The sequence below is a fragment of the Dermacentor andersoni genome, chromosome 8 (assembly GCF_023375885.2).
Source record: "Dermacentor andersoni chromosome 8, qqDerAnde1_hic_scaffold, whole genome shotgun sequence".
NCBI classification, from domain to species: Eukaryota; Metazoa; Arthropoda; class Arachnida; order Ixodida; family Ixodidae; genus Dermacentor; species Dermacentor andersoni.
In genome coordinates, this window is record NC_092821.1 from 148,980,529 (window position 1) to 148,999,887 (window position 19,359).

General features: G+C 46.1%; 1 protein-coding gene across 1 annotated transcript; it reads left to right on the forward strand.

Moving 5' to 3' along the window:
• Positions 1-146: 146 nt before the first annotated feature.
• LOC126528982 (HUWE1-associated protein modifying stress responses-like) lies at positions 147-18,823 on the forward strand. The gene is made up of 4 exons (XM_050176586.3): positions 147-723; positions 1,433-1,504; positions 7,378-7,719; positions 11,663-18,823. The coding sequence occupies exons 1-4, from the start codon at positions 543-545 to the stop codon at positions 11,857-11,859; spliced, it is 792 nt and encodes a 263-aa protein (XP_050032543.1). The 5' UTR covers positions 147-542; the 3' UTR covers positions 11,860-18,823.
• Positions 18,824-19,359: the final 536 nt, after the last annotated feature.

Sequence of the window (19,359 nt, forward strand, 5' to 3'; positions counted from 1 at the left end):
CAAAGGTTCACCTTTAAAGAGTATCGGTTCTCTATTTTCCTCAGGGATGGCCTACTTTGGTCATTAATTTGCGTGGTAGGCAGTAAATTTCAGTTTTATTGTTTTGTTAGTTGCGTAATCTGTCGCTAGGCGCCCCCTGGCTGCCATTTTGCATTCAGAACGGCCAGAGCCCAACGACTGGCTCGTTCTTCTCCGCTGCCTGTTCGCTGTGCGTAGTTGTTGGTGGCCTTCCCGAAAGGCAACTGCCTTGTGTGTGCTATTGCATCGTGAATCAAAAAAAGAAAAGAGTGCTGCGCGGCCGTGTGAGTCGCCCCGAAGACTGTCCTGTGCCTGGCCCGGCCCGAGGGATTCGTCCGTGAAAAAATTTCGAAAACAAAAGACACAATCGGGGAGGTGCGAAGAAGCGGACGTCGTTCGTGATCAAACGGCGCCTGCTACGCGCCACCACCAGCCGCCTTGGCTGCAGCCTCGTCGTTGTTAGTGGTGCGACGGCGGTGAAACCCATCAAACGACCATCCTCGAAAAAGAAAAGAGAGAGAGCCATGGCAGAACGAGCCGACGAGTTGGACTCGTGGATTACCAATTGGGAGAGACAGTGCATCGAGGAAGTCGAACGGGCGCCCGATCTGGAGAGCCAGATTCAGAACGAACGCGACACATCGTCTCAAAAGCTGTGGCTCCTCTTTCAAAACTCGGCTACCTGCGTAGCGCAGCTGTACAAAGGTACTATACTTCTACCGAGCTTCGAGCGGTCTGAAGTTCTGGGCGCGGTGTGTTATTACTGCTGTTCGTCGGTCGGTGACGACTTTATTGCTGGACGACCCCGCAGCCGAAGGCGTCGGTGGGAGGGTTGCGCTGTGCCGTACGCGTATGTATACTCTACACCCAGGCACCGCTAGGCTTAGGGGCACGATCTGCTGCTGCTGCTAGGAAAACGAGGAGAGGGGTGTTGGCGGAGGGTGTGTAATACGAACGAATAGTCTCTTTTGCCTCTGCCGTCTTTATTTTATTTTTAATCTCCCACGACGTCACTCTGCGATGTTTTCGATGGTTTATTCATTTCCGGAGGGCCTCTTTAACGCAGTTCGCTCGAGCTCTGGATAGTACCATCGCGGCTTAAAAATTAAAAAGAAATTCGCAAAAGCAGATCCGTGCGAGTTGCCCAAGTCTCCAGGGACGACGAGCCTTGTAAAAGAAAAAGGCATGCATTAAATATCACGTTTCCGACACGTTCGGATCGGGGCGCACATTTCCGAGTTCGTTTCATCGTCAAGCGCCGTCTTGTGCTCGTTCGACCGAAAGTTTACTCTACCGAACACTTCGCAAAAGTACCAACGCGCGCGGTGAGACAGGTCGATTTTATTGTGTGTTTAAACGAACAATCATCTGTCCTGCGTTGGCGCTGAAATAGTTTTTTCATTGCCGTCTGCAGATCGCCAGCACGGAGTGTCACTGTGGGTTCCCTTCCAAAACGCTGCTTCGAGCGTCACCAATCTCTACAAAGGTGAGGCCTGAATGCGTAATCTCAAAAAGGCTTTTATCGTGTAACGTGACTTCGATCGCGTTATCTCGTGTTTTGCATGTGGTGTTTCCCGCTGTTCCCTTTCCGAAATCAGCGTTTCTAATTGTGTGCAGGGAAATAACTTGTCGCGACGCCATGTGGCCGACGTCGTGATATCGACGCATTTCAAAACTGCGAAAACGTGCACAGTGGCGGCTCCAGCGCGGGGTGTCGCACGCATATCGCATCGGTTCGAACGAGCCATGCGTCAGCGAGCCCGTCCAAAGAATGGAAGGGTTCGACCCCGTTACGTCGTGTGCCGCGCATGCGCATGACACGGAGGCAGTGCTTGCAGCATAGTTTCTCACTCTAACACCTAGAGGGAAATCTGGCGCCACTGTCTATGGGAGTTTCCTAAGGGGCGCTGTGCCGTCATGGGAATGATGGTATATGTGTCCGCGAGGCTGGTGTTGTAAGAGGCTTCGTCTAAAACGTGGATACAGCTACACAAATAACACATTCTTAAAGTAAAATCTTCATAAAATATGTCCATTCCCGCATATTACATCTTTACTCACCTACAATGCATGACCAAGCGATGAAAAGCAAGAACAGACGACAAACTGTTTCAAAGCGAGCGCAAATCTTGTTGTCTGTCCTTCAACTTTAGCGGCCCGCCGATACATCTTACGTATCATATAATTGTACATGCAATAACAAGTTCAAATAGTTAAACAAACCATGTTTTTGTGTAATAATAAAGCTAAAACAGATTTTTATGTGCTGTTTTAGTAGAAAATGGATCATTGTGACAGACGGAACGGTGCTTGCCAGGCGAGTCTTCAAGGTGTCCTGGCTCTCCGAGAACGATGCCATTATGAAGTCACAATATACCGGCATTCCCATGCATACCACAGCACAGCAGCGCCAGATTTCCCTCTAGGTAATATAGTGAGAAACTCTATGGGTTGGACCATAGAGTTTCTCACTATAACACCTAGAGGAAAACCTGGCACCACCGTCTATGGGAGTTTCCTTAAAGGCGCTGTGCCATCAAGGGAATGACGGTATATGTGTCTGCGAGGCTTGTGTTGGGTGGTGTTGTAAGAGGCCTTGTCGAAAACGTGAATATGGCTACACAAATAACGCATTCTCAAAGTAAAATCTTCATAAAATGTTTCCATTCACGCATATTACATCTTCCAGTGAAGTTTACAATACACCGACATTCCCATGCGTACCACAGCGCAGCAGCACCAGATTTCCCTATTGGTAATCTAGCGAGAAACTCTCTGGGTTCGACCCCATTACGTCATGTGCCGTGCATGCGCATTACACGGAGGCAATGCTTGCAGCCGCATGAAACAGATACGACTCGGAAATGAAGTTCAAAAGAAACGTCATCTTTTAAAATTCATGCTTCACTGGCGAAAATTTCATCAGCTGTTGCATAACTGCCTTGTTTCCATTAGGGGGAATTTCATTCTGAGCTGAAAGCCATGGGCCATTGTTCACCTTGAAATGTGGTGACATATTTATGGCATATCCGGGTGGTCATTTCGGAGTACTCTGGCAGCGCTAGAAGGTCACGCAATTGCTACAAAGCGTTACTGCTTGCATCAGCGAGCTCCACTGATAAGGAAGTGGGATCATTGCTTCCGTCTCTGGTTATGCTTGTAACATGGCTTTAAAGCTGTTTTGCACCACCTTCGTAGCATGGTCAGAGGGCTCTCAAATGACCACCCAGATATGCCACTACTTAACTAAAGAAAAAACAAACATTCAATTTAAAGTAACCTTCGCTGCGTTCACGTTGCCAGCAGAAAAGCATCTTGTGCTAGCAATACATGAAGCGCTGGCCAATAGACAAAAGGCGCAGGTGTTTTTATTCTCACAAGACACAAATAGGGGTCAGAAATGGAAGTTTTGTGATTAGTTACCAGTGAAAAATCAAAACATTTTGCGCTGTTAACACGGGTGATGAATGCAGGAACCAACTAGCCTGCCTAAAGCAGCAGTGCTTACAAGCTAATTTGTTGTTAGTCATCATTCAGTCTAACAAAGCATAAATAACAGAACATGTCTTACCTCATCACGTTCGTGGGCCCTGCTTGTTGGTTTAATGACAAGCACAGGAGCTCCTGTCCCTCGTTCCCCATCCATCTGCCGATGCGACCCACCACAGCTTAGACTTTGCCGAAACGAAAGATGAGAAAAGTAAGTGGGGAGCGAGCACCGTTATCAACTTGAGCCTTTGCCTATCGAGTCATAGGCTAGCATAGCCGTTCAAAAGTGCCCATGGTACCCGGGTCTTCTGCGAAGTGTTTGCAAGTGCAAAAGTTGCGAGTCCCAATTGGTGTATGTGAAACTGGAACGTGAGCTTCGCCCGTGTGGTTACTGCAGCTCCAAAGCGCTCAGTATGAAATTTCATTGTTTGAAACATGCTTTGCACTCAGTCATTCAAAATCGTGATGTGCAACTGTGGCGTGAATGGGCACCAAATTTGCTCTAGACAAAAAAAATATTGGTGGCTTAGAAAGGAATCACTCAACTGTTGCACGCAACAGCAGTTTACTAAAGGGCAGTCCACTGCGTAGATTTTAACGTGTTTATGTTCAGTACATCATCGAACAGTCTTAGCCGGTCCATATGACATATTACCATTTAGGGAATACCAGAGACATGGACTTGAGCAGCATAAGGCCCCTAGGTATGCTTCAAGGTAGCACAATTCTCCTTTCCCGCTTCCCTCTTCCGCTAATCTGCCTCCTGAATTGAGCGCAGCTAGTATCCACAAGAAGGTTCCAGAGTTCTCAGCAAGCATGCTAGAACAAATAGCTTTTAGTCTGTGTCATACTATATTTATTGTTAGTACTCATTTCAAAACTGCATTTCATGCAGTAAATCCTTGTTCATATGTAGTAAATTGGTGTAAACTATGCTTTGGAACATTTTCAAATGAAAAGGAATAGCCACCACTGCTAACTGGTTGAAATGCCATGTCACTGCACTCAGCCGATCGGGCAATGGTGGGAGAGCACTATGATGAGCATGGCGGCTAGATGAAAAATGGGGCTACTTCAAAACTTTATCTCGGGGCCTTAGAGCAGCAGAGCTGGTGGCGCCATCTCATGACGTTTGGTTCAGCTAGAGCTTACAAAAGTGTTAGTTAAGCATTTAACGGCTTGTTTGCGTTAAACACCACACACTTTGTTGTACAATACAAGCAACTTTTACCTTGAGAGGAGGCTCGATAAGCCAGAAAAAGAAAGAAAAAAATTACCAAAGAGAAGTCGTGATGATGCCTTTAAGTTCCCGCAGTAGCTTACGGTGCAGTCATAGATTTTGGCGGTATTTGCTCCAGTCTACTAACTCTTATTGGTAAAGAATGACTACTACATTGTATGTATTCTAAAAAAAAATGTAACTTTACAAGTTTCAGAAGCTAACTGCTATAACAACTTAAGTACAAGATAGTTCGAAATTAGTGGTGTCACACTGGGGCTGTGGCACAGAATTTAAAAATTTTTAACTTCGGCTTCCATTTAATCTTCTAGTAATCGAGCTCTTACTGTGAAATTAGCAAATCTGTGGTTTTGAAAGAATACTTTATCAGCTTAAACTTCGTGTTATTTCTCTCTAGTTGGCCCCTTAACCATTTGTCGATAAAGAATAGTTCGGTTCCATTGAAAGCAGCCCAAGACTCGACAAACTTGGCGAGTTTTCAGAACAGTGGTTGCACTACAGCATGTAAATGTTAAAGGACTTTGTCTATGCGTGTGTGTGTGTTTAAATGTGCTGCCTATAAATCCATGCAGCCAACAGTGCTCCTGTTAGCTAGTAAGCAAGGACAGGTCCCTCATGTTTTGAGCTTCACTCGCCATCCGACACAGCTGCTATTGTGTGGTGGCAAATGGGCACAGTGGGGAAGACAAGTAAAAAGCAAACACAGACGCAATGAATTCCAGGCCCGTACATATAGAAACATGCACATGAAAGTGAAAAGCCGTATTTGAGCGTCTTTCTTTTTTTTTCATGGCATTTCTTTCGCTTGTGTACTGTTGCCTACCACGCTGTGCGCAGTTGTCGCTACCAACTACCAGCTCTGAGGCCGTAGTGCCAGTGCACTGGTATTTTTCTCTAGCCACCAGATGGAGCCACCGACTAATCACTTGAGATTTCTTCCTTTCGGTTCTTGCGAGAGGCACTGCATACCTACCAACTTTCCCGAATTCTTCGTAAAGTTTACGAATTTGGGCTCGTGCTACAATTTCACTAATGTGTCATCAAACTTTACGAAAAAGCATGTTCCAGAAAACGTTTCGCTTGTTGGTCCTCAAAAATGTCCTTGGAAGTCTCGCACCACAAGGAAACCTGCTTCGAGCAAGCTTATTAAAATAATTCCTGCATCAGGCAAAATGAACAGCAAAGTCACGAAAAAATCATTTTTAACCTCAAAACAATGTGCTACTCGTCAGTCTCTCCTCTTCCAAGTTTGTTGCTACTTGTCTACAGCATCTAAAGGTAAATTATCGTTAATTAATTTATGATGGGCCCTGCAAGAAGTGTGTACTTGTAGCAAAGTAAACAAAAATCTTTATACTCGTTCCTTCCTGGCTCCCCTTGGGGGTTGTGTCTGTGGAAATTTTATATATTTTAAAGTTCTCGGGTTGGCAGCTATGTAGTCACACTTGCAATTCCTCTAACACACTACATTAAAGAAATGTTGAGAGAGTATCACAACTGTGCTTGTTAGTAATACATTGTGGATTTCCCCTTCAGGTGCCAAGTAATTCTGTCCGTACAAAATTTAGTTTCACCACATATCTTGCATCTTCAGAATCATGAAAAGAGCATAGCTGCTAATGGACTAACAGTGTTAAATTCTTCCTTGCATTTTGTCAGCTTTACAGAATGTGGACAGTTCTCTGTACAGGAACGTAAGATATGAGAACATCAACTATTTCATGTGTAGCCTACTACACATGAAATAGTGTGTAGCCTACTAAGAACCTATTCAGGCTCTTGAAAAATATGTCTGATGTAAAACATTGCGGAAATCATTGAAAGGCAGAAACCTACTGCACGGCGACATACTGACTCCGTTAGCAAACATCCAGCCAGGTATACCATCCAAGTCGTTTTGTTAGGGCACTTTACACGCATCGTTCAAACTTGCAGCACTGGTCCAGCCAGAAGTGTCCTTGTATGCAATAAGCTCTAAATATCATTACTTAATTCAGTGGTTTTGATACACTATCTTGGAGTACAATTTTGCGCGTAGTGCCTGAAGGAGATATACCGACAGTGTTCATGCAATTCCCCTGTCTTTGTACCTTTCTGTGCTTTTAGTATATACAGTTAAGCCTTGATTTAATGAATTCAGGATTATTTTTCTGAATCGAAAATACTTAAAACACTCGTGCAAACACTGAGGTGCATGCTGCTGTCTGATAATTTGTGAAGTTTTATCTGTTCTTGGTCCTGTTCGGAGGGAACTGCTTGGTGGTCATGTTTGCTACTCTCCACGTTGTGTTGGGTTAGGACGTGTGCTTGTTGGCTATACATTATGTGTACACTGACAGTGTTCGTGTGATTTGCCTGTCTTTGTCCACTTTCGTATTGTTAGCATGCCGTTAAACCTTGATTTAACCGTGGATGCAGTGAGATGACGATTTCGAGAGCTGTCAAGTTTGGCGTTTCAACAGCTGTCGAGCAATGAAACTCCTTCAAGTCAATAGAGTTTTGAAGCGAATATCGAAGACCATCGACTCGATTGTCACCGAAAAATTACGACGTGAAATGAGTATAACTGCCAATTATCTGCTGTTCCCATATCTTGACCCGTGTCGATCAATCGACCGCCTTGTGCGCAGAGTGCCTGGAGGCCCAGAAGCGGGTGAGCGAGCTGGGCTTCCAGTCGGGCTACCAGCGCCGCACCAAGGACCTGCTGGCGTGGGCCAAGAAGCGCAAGCGCCACATTCGGCGCGAGGACCTGCTCGCCTTCCTGTGCGGCAAGGCACCCCACCACCACCACCACTACCATGGCTGGGCCTCGCCCCGGCCACGCCTCTCCCTCGAGCCCCGCGTGGCGGCCACTGCGCCGCCGTCTAGGTTGAGCCCTGCTGCCGCCGGGGAGCGGTCGGCCGTCGTGGGGGCGGACGAGGCCGACGACGTGGACCTGGACACGTTCCGCGAGGCGCTGGCCATCTCGTCAGGTGGGCTGCACCTTTCTCCTTACCGGTGCCATACCTGCCAACTGTCACAAATTTTTTTTCATAATGTTTGCGGATTGTGGGCTCATCTGCGATTTTTTCGAATGGTTTGTTGAGTTCTATGACAAATAGATCCTGTTCACAGAAACTTTAATATTTCGATCTCCGGCTTTACCCACGGGGAGTCTTCCAGTAGCAAAAAAACTCTAGAGGGGTACCTGCTTTGATAATGAAAAACTTTATTTATCCCTCCTTACAGGAAGGGGGCAACGGAATAGAGGGTGGGGGGAGGAACTACTTGAAGTAGGCCTCTTCTATCCTCTTAGCCCACTCCAGGATGGCCTCCTGAAGGTCGGGCCTCGAGCTGCGCAAGGCAGCCTCCCGCGGCTCCTCACTAGATATTAATTGCTTGAGGAATGGGGGAAGGGTGTGCTTAGGGCACCCCCACACGAGCAATTAGATTCGGACAAGTTGCTAAAGCAAGGCAAATTGAGAACAGCAAAGTCGCTGATAAGCGTCACTGTGTCTTGCCTGTCAGTTTGTGCTGTTCCAAGTTGGCTGCTGCTTATGTGTTGCATCTAAAAGGCAAATCATCATTTGTAAAGTGCATGTGTATCCCACGAAAGGTGTGGACTCAGGGACAACTTGGATAAAAATTCATGCTAACTGACCCACCCCCTTACTGCTATTGTATCTGTGAGATTTTTTTACGGATTTCGGTGTTCACTGGTTGGCAGGCATGCAGCACTGTTAGTGGTGAGTTCAGTTCACCGACACAGAGCAAAGTTTTGTTGCTACACAGCAAAATATTCATGCTTTGCAGAGTGCTGATTTCAGCTGCTTAGCGTGTAGTACTTGGGTAATTGAAGAAACAGCATTTTAGAACAGGTAGAACAGCAGACGATGCACACACAAGTACTGACTGTATTTCATGCGAAGCAGGCAATGCTACTACTACTACTACTACCTCACTTTCACAACTGCAAAGTAGTGTTATGTAGTTAAGTGTACTCATATTTTTGCATCACAAAATATGATATAATTATTACGTGGACAGTGTTGCATAACAATGTTTTTGAATGAGCGGAGGTCACCCGCGAACAGGGTCGTGCCGGTCAGGTTGTCGCAACACCCTTGATATCATTGGCAATGCAATATTTTAGCTTTCCATGTGAAAAAGAGCCACTGTGTCAACTCCAAGCCAAACCATAACTTATGTAGCAGACACCTGATGAAGCAGTTCTTGTTAAGCCTACGCTTTAGCCTGAAGGTCGAGGAAATTTGCCACTGTCTGAGATTGCGGTGCGCAACCAGCCAATTTGGGAGGCTTATCTGTAATATCTTTGTACAGGTAGCTACACCAAACCAAACTGCCTTCACGGCGTTCGTATACTTTACCTCATATCACAATGCGTTGCAGAGAAGCGGACTTTAGACCCTTGCCAATTTTTCTCTCTAAATGTTGTGTGCACCTTGAATTCTACTTTGGACACATACAAAGTGGGTGCGTATATGGGGGGGGGGGGGGGGGGGTGTTACACCCGGGCGAATATGCAGCCAAATGGATCAGCGGTGTCCTGCTGTTTTTTTTTTCTGCATCTTGTGTAATTCGAATCGCCGCATAAGTCGACGAATTTTATAGGTACCGTTTGGGTGGAATTATCGGAAGTTGACTGTATTCATATTCAAAATTAATTGTCGTTACACCATACCAACAAAATAGTTTGTCTTCTCTATTTTCAAATCTAAACATGTAAGTGATTATAGTTCATTAAAATTTCTGGCACTGCAGTTATACACATCTATACCAGTTTTCTTGTTTTAACTGGACAGTTGGACATCCAGCTTTCTTGTCCTTCAGTCCACTCCTCCCGTTTGAAATTATGTTTATCCGGCGGCTGAGAACATGCGGCCTAGTGTTACTTATAACACAGGAACACACAAGTATGCTTCCTAGCCACTTCAGAGAGTGGCATTGTGGAGCTTTGGCTTTGCCTCCAGAATTCTAAGGGGTAGCTGTTCCTAGCTTGTGGCTGTAACTCCAGGTATTGGTGAACATTGTGGTGCTACCTATACCATCAGCACGGAAAGCTGTACCATGTGCAAACTCTGTTGCCATAATGCAGAGGGTATCCGTCTGCTGTGCTCAGTTACGCGTTCTCTGCAAGTATATAGACGGCTACAATTGTTACCACAGTCTGCATGGCTTGGGATAAACAGGAAAACGTTGCCAAGTTGATGTTGCAGTGATTACATCACGTACGTCATGCATTTCTGTACTGTCGGTGATATTATTGAGAGGGCTTTTCATTGATGGTTTGATAGTAATTCTGCTATTGATAGTACTATCAATAGTTCTGCATCACTGCCGTGTAGTCCACGCTGAAAAGAAAGAGTTCATAATTTAAGAACTGAGTAGGAAAGCTGCCTTCAGGTGCAACTTTGTGACGAATCACTTCACATTGCAGTGAAGCCACACGTGAAGGGGAAATTTGTGTTGCCGTGAAGCTGCATCGCGATTCAAAAGGGAGCAGTAGGGGAAACGGGTCTTCGCTGGACATAGAAGTAAACTGTTTCTGGTGGTTTTTGCTGACAGTCGGTTTGCTTTGATAAGGATTATGAACGCTGTTGTAAGCGGTTATCTGCGCGGGTAATATGCACGACAGTCCCCTTACTGTGGCTTTCTGCAGCTATAGCACAAGGTTGCGAGTTCGATGCACAAGCCCGTTCCGATGGAGGGCTGAATGCAGAAAATGGCTGTGTACATTTAGCTTTTCGTACAACTTGGAAATTTCCCACGTGGTCAGAATTCATCCATAGTTCTCCACTGCGGCATCTTCCACAGTATCAGTGTTGCTGTGTGATGCTACAGCCCACCTACCACATTTTCTGGACTGTCGTCTGTTTGAAATTTCACAGGGGTGCAGACTTTCTATGGGTGCAGGCTATACACGACTTTATTTCTTAAAGATTAGAGCTGCACCTGAAAGTAACGAGGCCAGACTGTGCCTGCAAATTCTTTCCCCGGCTTAGTGACTTAGAGAAATCAGCGCCGCTATGATCATCGCTTCGCATGAGCAATATTTCGAGCCTATATACTGGCCGCCCGTGATGTGCAAGTGAATGCTGCTTGTGATACTTCAGGTGGCTGCTCTTCAGTGTTCAGATTTGTGAGTACTTGTGCAAAACCAAGTTTCGAAATGCGCAACGCATTCAGTATGCAACTTCATATTAGGTGCAAAGTACAAGAACAGTTGTGATGACACCAAGAGAGCTTAAGAGCATATGCAGTCAGATAAAGGGCCCAGGCGCTGATTTGCTTACCTACTGTTTACCAGTTGCAGACGAGCTAAACAAAATCTATCTTAGGCCTCAGTTGGCCCCTGCGGATTATACACCGGGTGCAGAGTATAGCCCGGAAAGTACGGTACTTGGAAATCGGTCGAAATGGAGTGGCAGGTTGTATGCACGAAAATGTGGTGATTCGCAGCTGTCTCTGTTGTGGTCTTGTAGTTTTTGTCTCATACCTTGTCCGTTGACTCCAGATGGGAACTTTGATTGCCACTGTTTCTGGTCACCATATGCAAGGACAGGTTATACACGTGAAAGTGTGGTAATTCACAGCTGTCATCAGTGTCCCGTAGATATTGGCTCATAGCCTATCTGTTGACCGCAGGTGTGAACTTGGATTATAACTGTTTCTTTTCATCAGTACACAAGGACAGGTTATGTGCATGAGAGCATGGTAATTCACAGCTGTCATGAGCATTGTCTCGTAGCTTATTTGTTGGCTCCAGGTATGAGTTCGGATTACTACTGTGTTACTGTTCATCAAAACATATAATGAAGATGTGTTATTCCATGGCTGCCGTCTCATTGTTTTGTAGCCGATGCATTGGCCTTGATATGTGAGCATCATATTACCACCGTTCCTGTTCTCTTGCAGCCCTGGGTTCGGGCCGAGGCCACAGCGGAGGCAGCGTATCGCCGCCCGGGTTCCGCAGTGCGGCCAGCCTGAGCAGCTTCATCGCCGAGGAGTTTGCGCGCCACGTTGAATCACGCAAGCGGACTGCTCCGGGAAGCGCGAGCCCCGGAGATGTCGTGATGGACTCGCCGACGCACAAACGGCCACGCCTCATCTGAGTTCTCCTCCCTCGCCGCGCGCCAAAAAAATAACAACAAATTCCCCGCCGCTGTGTGCCGTCACAGGCTTTTTCTCCCACCTGCTTCAGACCAAGTCCCTGCAGTTGTGCAGAGTCAAAAACCCGCTGCCAAAAAAAAAAAAAATGAAATAAGAAAAACCCCTCCTTCGGGAAGGAAGATCTCTTGAGCATCGCTTGTCGTCGTCTGCTGCAAAACAGTGTCGTGCAGTCGCAAAAAAAAATGGATGTGGTGATGGCAGTGTGTTGCAGAGGTGGTGGTTTGTCTTCGTCGAGACTGGTTTGTGGAGGCCGTACGTTGTAAGCGACTTCGCAGACGTGGCATTTTGCTTTGCAAGGCCACCGCCTTCGCAAGACTGCGCATTGGCTGCCATTGGGCGTGGACATCGTGCAGACAGCCAGGAACTGAGGATGGACTCCAACTTCGTTGCTAGCTGCTCGGTGGTTTGACGGCGTTGATGCAGACCGCAGCATCGATGGACAGTATTCCGGCAGGAGCCCTCGCGGGCATTCTTGCATCTTTCGCAGAGCCCTGCGGCATGAAGCATTTGGCGGAAGTGAGTCCAGATGGAAACTCGGCGAGGCGTGCTGGGATCGACAATGCTGCTTCGTCCTGCAGCCTCTGACCGCTTGCCAAATGACCGTGCCACACGCTGCAAGCCTGGTTTCTTCTATGTGGCTCACGGTCGGTCCATGCCTCTCAACAGTACATGTATTGTCACACCGATGTTGGCTGTGCATGCAAAGTTAACTCGCCGGTGGTGATTGGATTCAAGGGGTTGGGGTGGGTCTCGAGCAGACTCGCACAGACTCTTGTCAGAGGTAGCATAGCGCGAAGAAGTGTGTGACGGCAACATCTGCGACTGGTCTTTTTCTTTTCGTCTTTTTTTTCTTGAGCCAGGTGAAACATATGCACCTTGAAATAAGAGTTGGAAAGAGAGAGAAGTGTTGGCAGTGTCATGAGAGTTTCTATTTTTCTGTCATTGCTGCCACCCAGCCTCTGATTTGTTTTGTCTTTTTGATAGGCAGTTTAGTTTACATCGTAGGTATGATGGTGGGAAAGGTGCAACGAAAGGAGCATCCTTTCTTTTCTGCTCGATCGTGTGGTCGGGCAACCCTAGGTAGACCGGAGCTCGCAAAACGCGGGACTGTATTATAATAAGAGGAAGGGTGCAAACAAATGAAAGTATAACGACTGTGCTGCCTTTTCGAAGCTTCGCTAGAAAAAAAAAAATCGAGGCACTTCACGCAAGCCCACCGCTTCCTGCATTGATATTGGGGAGAAAAAAAGTGTCCGACGTTATGCAAAACATGTCGTATGTAGTAACAGGCCCCACGTAGTAGTAGCCCCACTTGTGTGTTCTTGGTCTATTTGTAGTGATAACTTTTTTTTTAATTATCTGGACGTATCGGTCCCAACTCATGTACAAGGTTTAAAAGATTTCTTAATGTAGCCACACTACCGCGTTTAAAAACATGCCATTGTTATCTTGGGTGACGCTTTTCCAAAGTTGAAGATAAAGTAAGGCCACTGCAAGCAGTGTTGGTTATCAGATGGAGGCAATAAGAAGACTGTTGCAGATAGGTTGCGATGTGGCATTTGCTACGACCCGGTTCAGCTGGAATGATGCTGCAATATGTCATTGTGCGCATTTTTTTTTTTTTTCCTTGCCTTAACGCTGGGTTCATATTCCAGTTTGCATTTTGCCCAGTTTTGTAGGAGAAAAGAAACTTCTTTTCGTTGCGTTGTTGCAAGATCTTGATTTCACCGAGGGTCGCAAACCTTGTGTCCTGCTTTGATAGCTGGAGCCCCTATACATTTTGTCGCTAGCTGTCATTTTGTCTGATTTATTAGCGAACAAACAAATGTTCTTCTTTTGCTGGACTTTGGCTCTCGACAAGTGCCGAGAGTACCATGGTTGCAACCACGTGCAACCTGGTGTCACACTGTACGAATAATCGGCGAGTAGTTGATAAGTAGTCGAGTTGGCAGTTTTCGAAGATGGAGTGTTGCTGTTCACACTTGAGAGAGAAGTTACAGGAGCATCCAGTCACCTCGTTTTTAAAAAGAAAAAGAAAGCTTTGATGGGCCTGTTTGGACACCAGAGCCAGCAAATTGTCATGCCGTCTAAGCGAGATTTCGGGCTCTGCCATCACCGGCCCACCTCGCAAGCACTGAATTTGTGGTGGATGGAAGTCACGATTTGCCACTGTTTTTTTGTGGTTCTTTACGCGGCTTGTGTCGTAGCATTGTACAGACTATTCCTCACTCTTTACTACATTTCTTTTTCATGCTTCTGTTTCACTTATAGAGCTGTGTTTATTGCTCTGAGTCTGATATTTCCTTTTATTTTTTAGATTTGTTGTTGTTGTGAAGGAGAGTAGGATTTTGTTGGTGTGTGAGTAGTGTCTTGTTGCGGCAGCGGGATGTCATCGAAGTGCTGGCTTGCGTCTGCGAGCATGTCACATTTGCCCTGCTCAAAGGGCACAGGTCAAAGGCCAGGTGCGTCTAGCAGGGTGCCACTCTGAATTGTCGAAGAAATGTTTTAACACCCCCGTAAGAAGGTGGGGGGGGGGGGGGGGATTGCGAGGGAAGCTGTAAAACGACAGACCGCATCAGAGAAAACGACTACCTGAAGCTATATTCCATTGAGAAACAAGATGTTCAATAGCTTGCTATAAATATGGGACAACTCTGGAAAAAGCTGCCCACTAGGAGGTAGTGGTCGAGGTTGCAATGTGCCTTGCTCAGCGAGAACGTAGCACAGCTTAGCAATACCGTGTAGGTCAACAAAAAGTGCCCCCCCCTCCTCTTCCGAAGTTTGCTACTTTTTGTTTTTCATTTCAATCAGCGAAGTTGCACTGAAAAGTTCTAAATGTAACTACATAAATAGGAGGGCCAAGTATAGACGATTCTTCCAGCTAAAGCAATGGCTTGTTCAAGGTCGAATTAACACAGCTGCGGCTTAAAGCAGTGCATAAATTTTAATACTATGTTTCGCTGCGTTGCCTGTTTCTTTAAGGATAGACCAGGTGCATGCAATTGCCTGTTGTGGCGCAAAAAAAAAAAAAAAGCATTCGAGAAGGAGCAGTGGCGCCATCTGTTATCTACAGACAAAACAAGCCCTCCACCATGCTTTGGAATTTGGAATGACCGTTTCACTTGACACCCCATTTGGTTACACACCATGAAAAGTACACTGGACATGTGCACCACTTGCAGGCCTCGCCAATGCCGTCAAAATACTGCGGGAGAACTAGCAACCGCCATTAAGAGCAGCTTAAGAATGAGGCAGCATGTAGCAGCTACTTTGATGGCTTCCTGCGGCTGGTGAAGAAAAGGGTTGAGATGTACGAGTTGCCAGCTGCAGTAATGTTGGTGCAGGTTGTGTTAAGGGGCTGCAGTAGCTGAAGGAGTGCAAAAAAAAATGTTTTCATTTGTTATATATAAAGAGAGCAACTGTGGTCTCTATCTATGGAGCACTTCTTTGTGCGTGTATGCATGTATGTGCAAGAGCTTGTAATTGGTCAGCAAACAGACTGAGAAGTGATGGGACATCCATGTGAAATGTGCTATTGAGGTTGCGTAACCAAGCATTGGCATGTTGGTTGTATGGTGCACGACATCCGCACCGTAAAAAAACTTGGCCAAAATGTGTCCTGCAAACTAAAACGGGGACTGCGCGGTGCATGCTCCAGCTATGATGACGAAGATGCGTTTGTTCAGCGTGAAACAGTTGCGTTGAGGTCAGTGGAAGCTATGTTAAAAGTGCATCAAGAGATATGTTCCGCATAGTTGCCACGGATCAGGCATGACCCGCTGGACTTGTGCATGGTTAATTCAGTTTGGAATAGGTTTTAGTGCCTGTGAGAGGGGAAATGGGACCGATTGAAAGTATGATTTTTGCACTTTATACAGCAGTAAGAAGTTTCTGGCATGTCGGCTGGAAGATGAAGCAGCGGTCAGTGTTTTGTTCACATGGCTCTTTCCTGTATCTCGGTTGGAAAAAAAAAATTTATATGGAGCAGATTGCTCTTGATGCCTGCTACCATGAATTGCAGCTTCAATAGTGAATGTCTCGTGCACTTGTTTGGTCTTCCTAAAATTGAAGTTTCCTGCCACGCATTTGAAAGAAAACAAGGTTTCTAGCCATTTGGCTGTTGGCACAGGCATCATTTTCACCTTGCCAAAGCAACCTTTCATGCATGTCTGCTGGCTGTTCTGAGAAACCTGGCAGTCTTGGTGGTCCGTTCTTTCTTTTCATTTCTGAAAGCCTCGTGCAGTCTAGATGCTTCCGTGCCCTTACCACAGCTGGCAACCTGGTGCTGCCAAAAGATTGTGTCTGTTTGTGTTCCCATCATCGCACCTTCCTGTTTGTTGGGCCGCCAAAGAGATGCAGTTGGGCAGAGTTCTTGTTATGTTTGATAGTGTGCCCATGTGCTTTTTTTATGTACGGGTCGTTCTTTGTGCATATTTGTACCACACTGTCGTTCAGTTTGGCTTTGTTGGGTAGGCTTTGATGCTGCACTCTAACAGCTGATGATGGCCGAGCTGTGCTCTTAATAGGTAACTGTACCTGTTGCAATGCTGGTAGTTTCGTAGGATTGGTGAGCAGTTGCAAAGCAAGACTGCCATTAATAGCCATGTGTCGCAACACTTGGCAAATGATGGGCAAGCATTTAGCAAGGAAAGCTTTGTTATTAATAACCCATCACAGCACTTGTCAGCAAATGATTAATGAGCAGGTGGATAAAAAATGCTTTGCCACTAGGAATGATGTATCTTGCCACACTGATGGCAAGCAATCAATAAGCAAGAATGCCACTGATAATTATGCCTGTTGCGATGCTGGTAGTTGGTAGATAAACAGACGGTCGGTGAGCAGTTACGAAGCAAGACTTTGCCACTGACATCCATGCATTGCAACACTTGGCAAATGATTGGCGAACAGTCGATAAGCAAGGCTTTGCCATTAATGATAACACATCACAGCACTGGTTGTCAGCAAATGATGGGTGAGTAGTTGGCAAGCAAGACTGTTGCCAGGAATGGCATATGTTGCAACGCTAATGGCGTCAACAAATGTTGGCAAGCAGCCGTAAACATTTTGCAATTAATAAGTCGCAGCACTGGCGGTCGACACGATTTAGGAGCGGTTGGTAAGCAAGACATTGCCACTAATAACAATGCACATTGCAACCCTAGTAGGCGCCAAGCGATTACCCAGCAGACGCTAGGCAAGGTTTTACCATTGGTAATTGTGTCTCGTTGCACTGGCAATCAGCAAGTCATTGGTGAGCAATCGGCAAGCAAGGCATTGCAGACATTGCAACACTAGTAGGCGCCAAGTGATTACCCAGCAGTCACTAATCAAGGTTTTACCATTGGTAATTGCGTGTCGTTGCACTGGCAGTCGGCAAGTCATCGGTGAGCAATCGGCAAGCAAGGCATTGCTGCTGATAATCGGATTTCAGTTTAGTACTTGGCAAATGACTGTCAAGCCTCTAGTAAGCAAAACTTTGCCTTAGAACAATAGACGGCAAAGAGAATAAGGATTCCCGGTTTGAAGATAGGTGCAGAAAACACAAGACACTAGAGGAACAAGACTGACGAGCTTGTGCCATTCTTCCCACTCCTGTAGCACCTGCATTTTTTTTTCTGTGCCTACTTTTTCAAATGGTTCGTCAGGACTTTGCTGTTGATAATGACGAATGCCACTGCACCTGCATCTTATGTGTCTACTGGGAGCTGACCGAAATGTGTAGAATTGGTGCCTGCTGCCGTACTCTCTATGCTTAAAGTGATAGTGTCGCACTGTTGATTCTCTGAAATTTCAAGACGGAATTGTACTTGTGTGGATGTTTGGCTCGTGTGACTTGCATCTGGGCAATGCAGTACAGTACAGTGAAAGGCTCTTTTATGTTTGGCCAAGCTGCACTCAAAGCTTAGCCTCAGTTTGGAATCTCATTTTTGCAAACAGACTGGGAACAGGAATGATATGTGGAAGTGATGCCCAGGACTATTTGAGGCTTTGTCTTTGGCTCTTTTCTTTTAAACAGCGCTGCGCACCAAGCAATCTTGGAAGCCTGAAATCTAAATTTAACTGCCAAGTGTTTGTCATTTTGGAACACCAGCAACTCCTGCCCTTGAAGGCATTGTTGGAAGCCACACTTGCCCACAACTTGTACTGATAGCATTCCCTGCCGATTATAATAGTTTTCAAACGTGAGGATCAGCATTGTTGCAGCTTTTCCAATCTGATGGCCTTGGAACTGGGGTTGTTCCAATGTAGCTCGTGGGTTGGTTGGGAAAAGTCCTCGTGTGGATGGTTGATCTGAGCTGAGTCTGAGCTGGTTTTGTCTGGCTGCTGCCGCATTGGAGGAGCACCTATTTCCGGTGGAAAATGGGCTAGCGCGATATGTGAAATACATACACTAAACAAACGCGAAAGCCTATTTTGATAACCGTACGAATGATGCTGAAAGTGTCTGCTCATTCAGCAGTATCTGCCTTTCCTTGAAAGCAGCGCCGAACGCAGTTCGGCTTCGAAGACAAGGTGCCTGTCACTTGCTCACAAAGCAGTGAGAAATAAACTTCTGACGTAGGTCTGTCTGCAGTCCCACCGCCGAGGGCAACGTGCTCAATTAATGCATTGGACGTGCTGCCGACACATTCGTTGGTCACTGTTTAGTTGCCTCCTCCTGTCCTTGCCAAGATACTATATGCACTATTTCTCGATGCAACTTTTCCACATGCCCTTCTTCCCTCGCCCCATCTCTTGTTGGAATTATTCTTGTATATTTTGTAGCATCACAGCCGGGCAACTTGTTTTGTCCTCGGCTGACTTCGATATGTACTTGTTTGTTTGTTTTCACTTTGACAGCTGTGTACAGGCCGATGTTATGTCATGCTTCTGTACAAATACACGAGTGCTTGTCGGAGCCAAGCTGTACCGTGTGCCTGACTCATTGTGAGTGTAAAGTGAGAGCATTGAGCCACAGGAATTGAAGTACTGCAATTTAGTGTGGCAAAGTAATGTTCACACACAGTGTGGGTGACTGAGTGACCAAGGTGCAGAACTAGCTTGTCACCATGGTTGCCATGACAACCGAGCACATTTCTGTAACCTGCCTGGCGAGCCGTAATCTAACAGGCATTTCCAGACTTGCACCATCACATGCTTCCGTATCGCATAATGCAAGAAGATGCGGATGTAGATAAGAAACAGAAGAAAAGCATTTCTTGCTTGTATCTATGTTTTTTTTTTTTTATTGCAACAAGGCATTTTACTTTACCAGCTTGCCCATCCTGACCATTGCAGGCTCTTTTACGCATATATGAGCCACTTGGGCATGTAGGTGAGCGTCAGAGGCTTGCGCTGTCGCATACACACAAATAGCTGTAGCCAAAACGTACCTATTCGGGCCATTACCAAAGCAGTGTTGCTTGTTGTGAACACGAGCTCTGGTTTGATCTTGATGA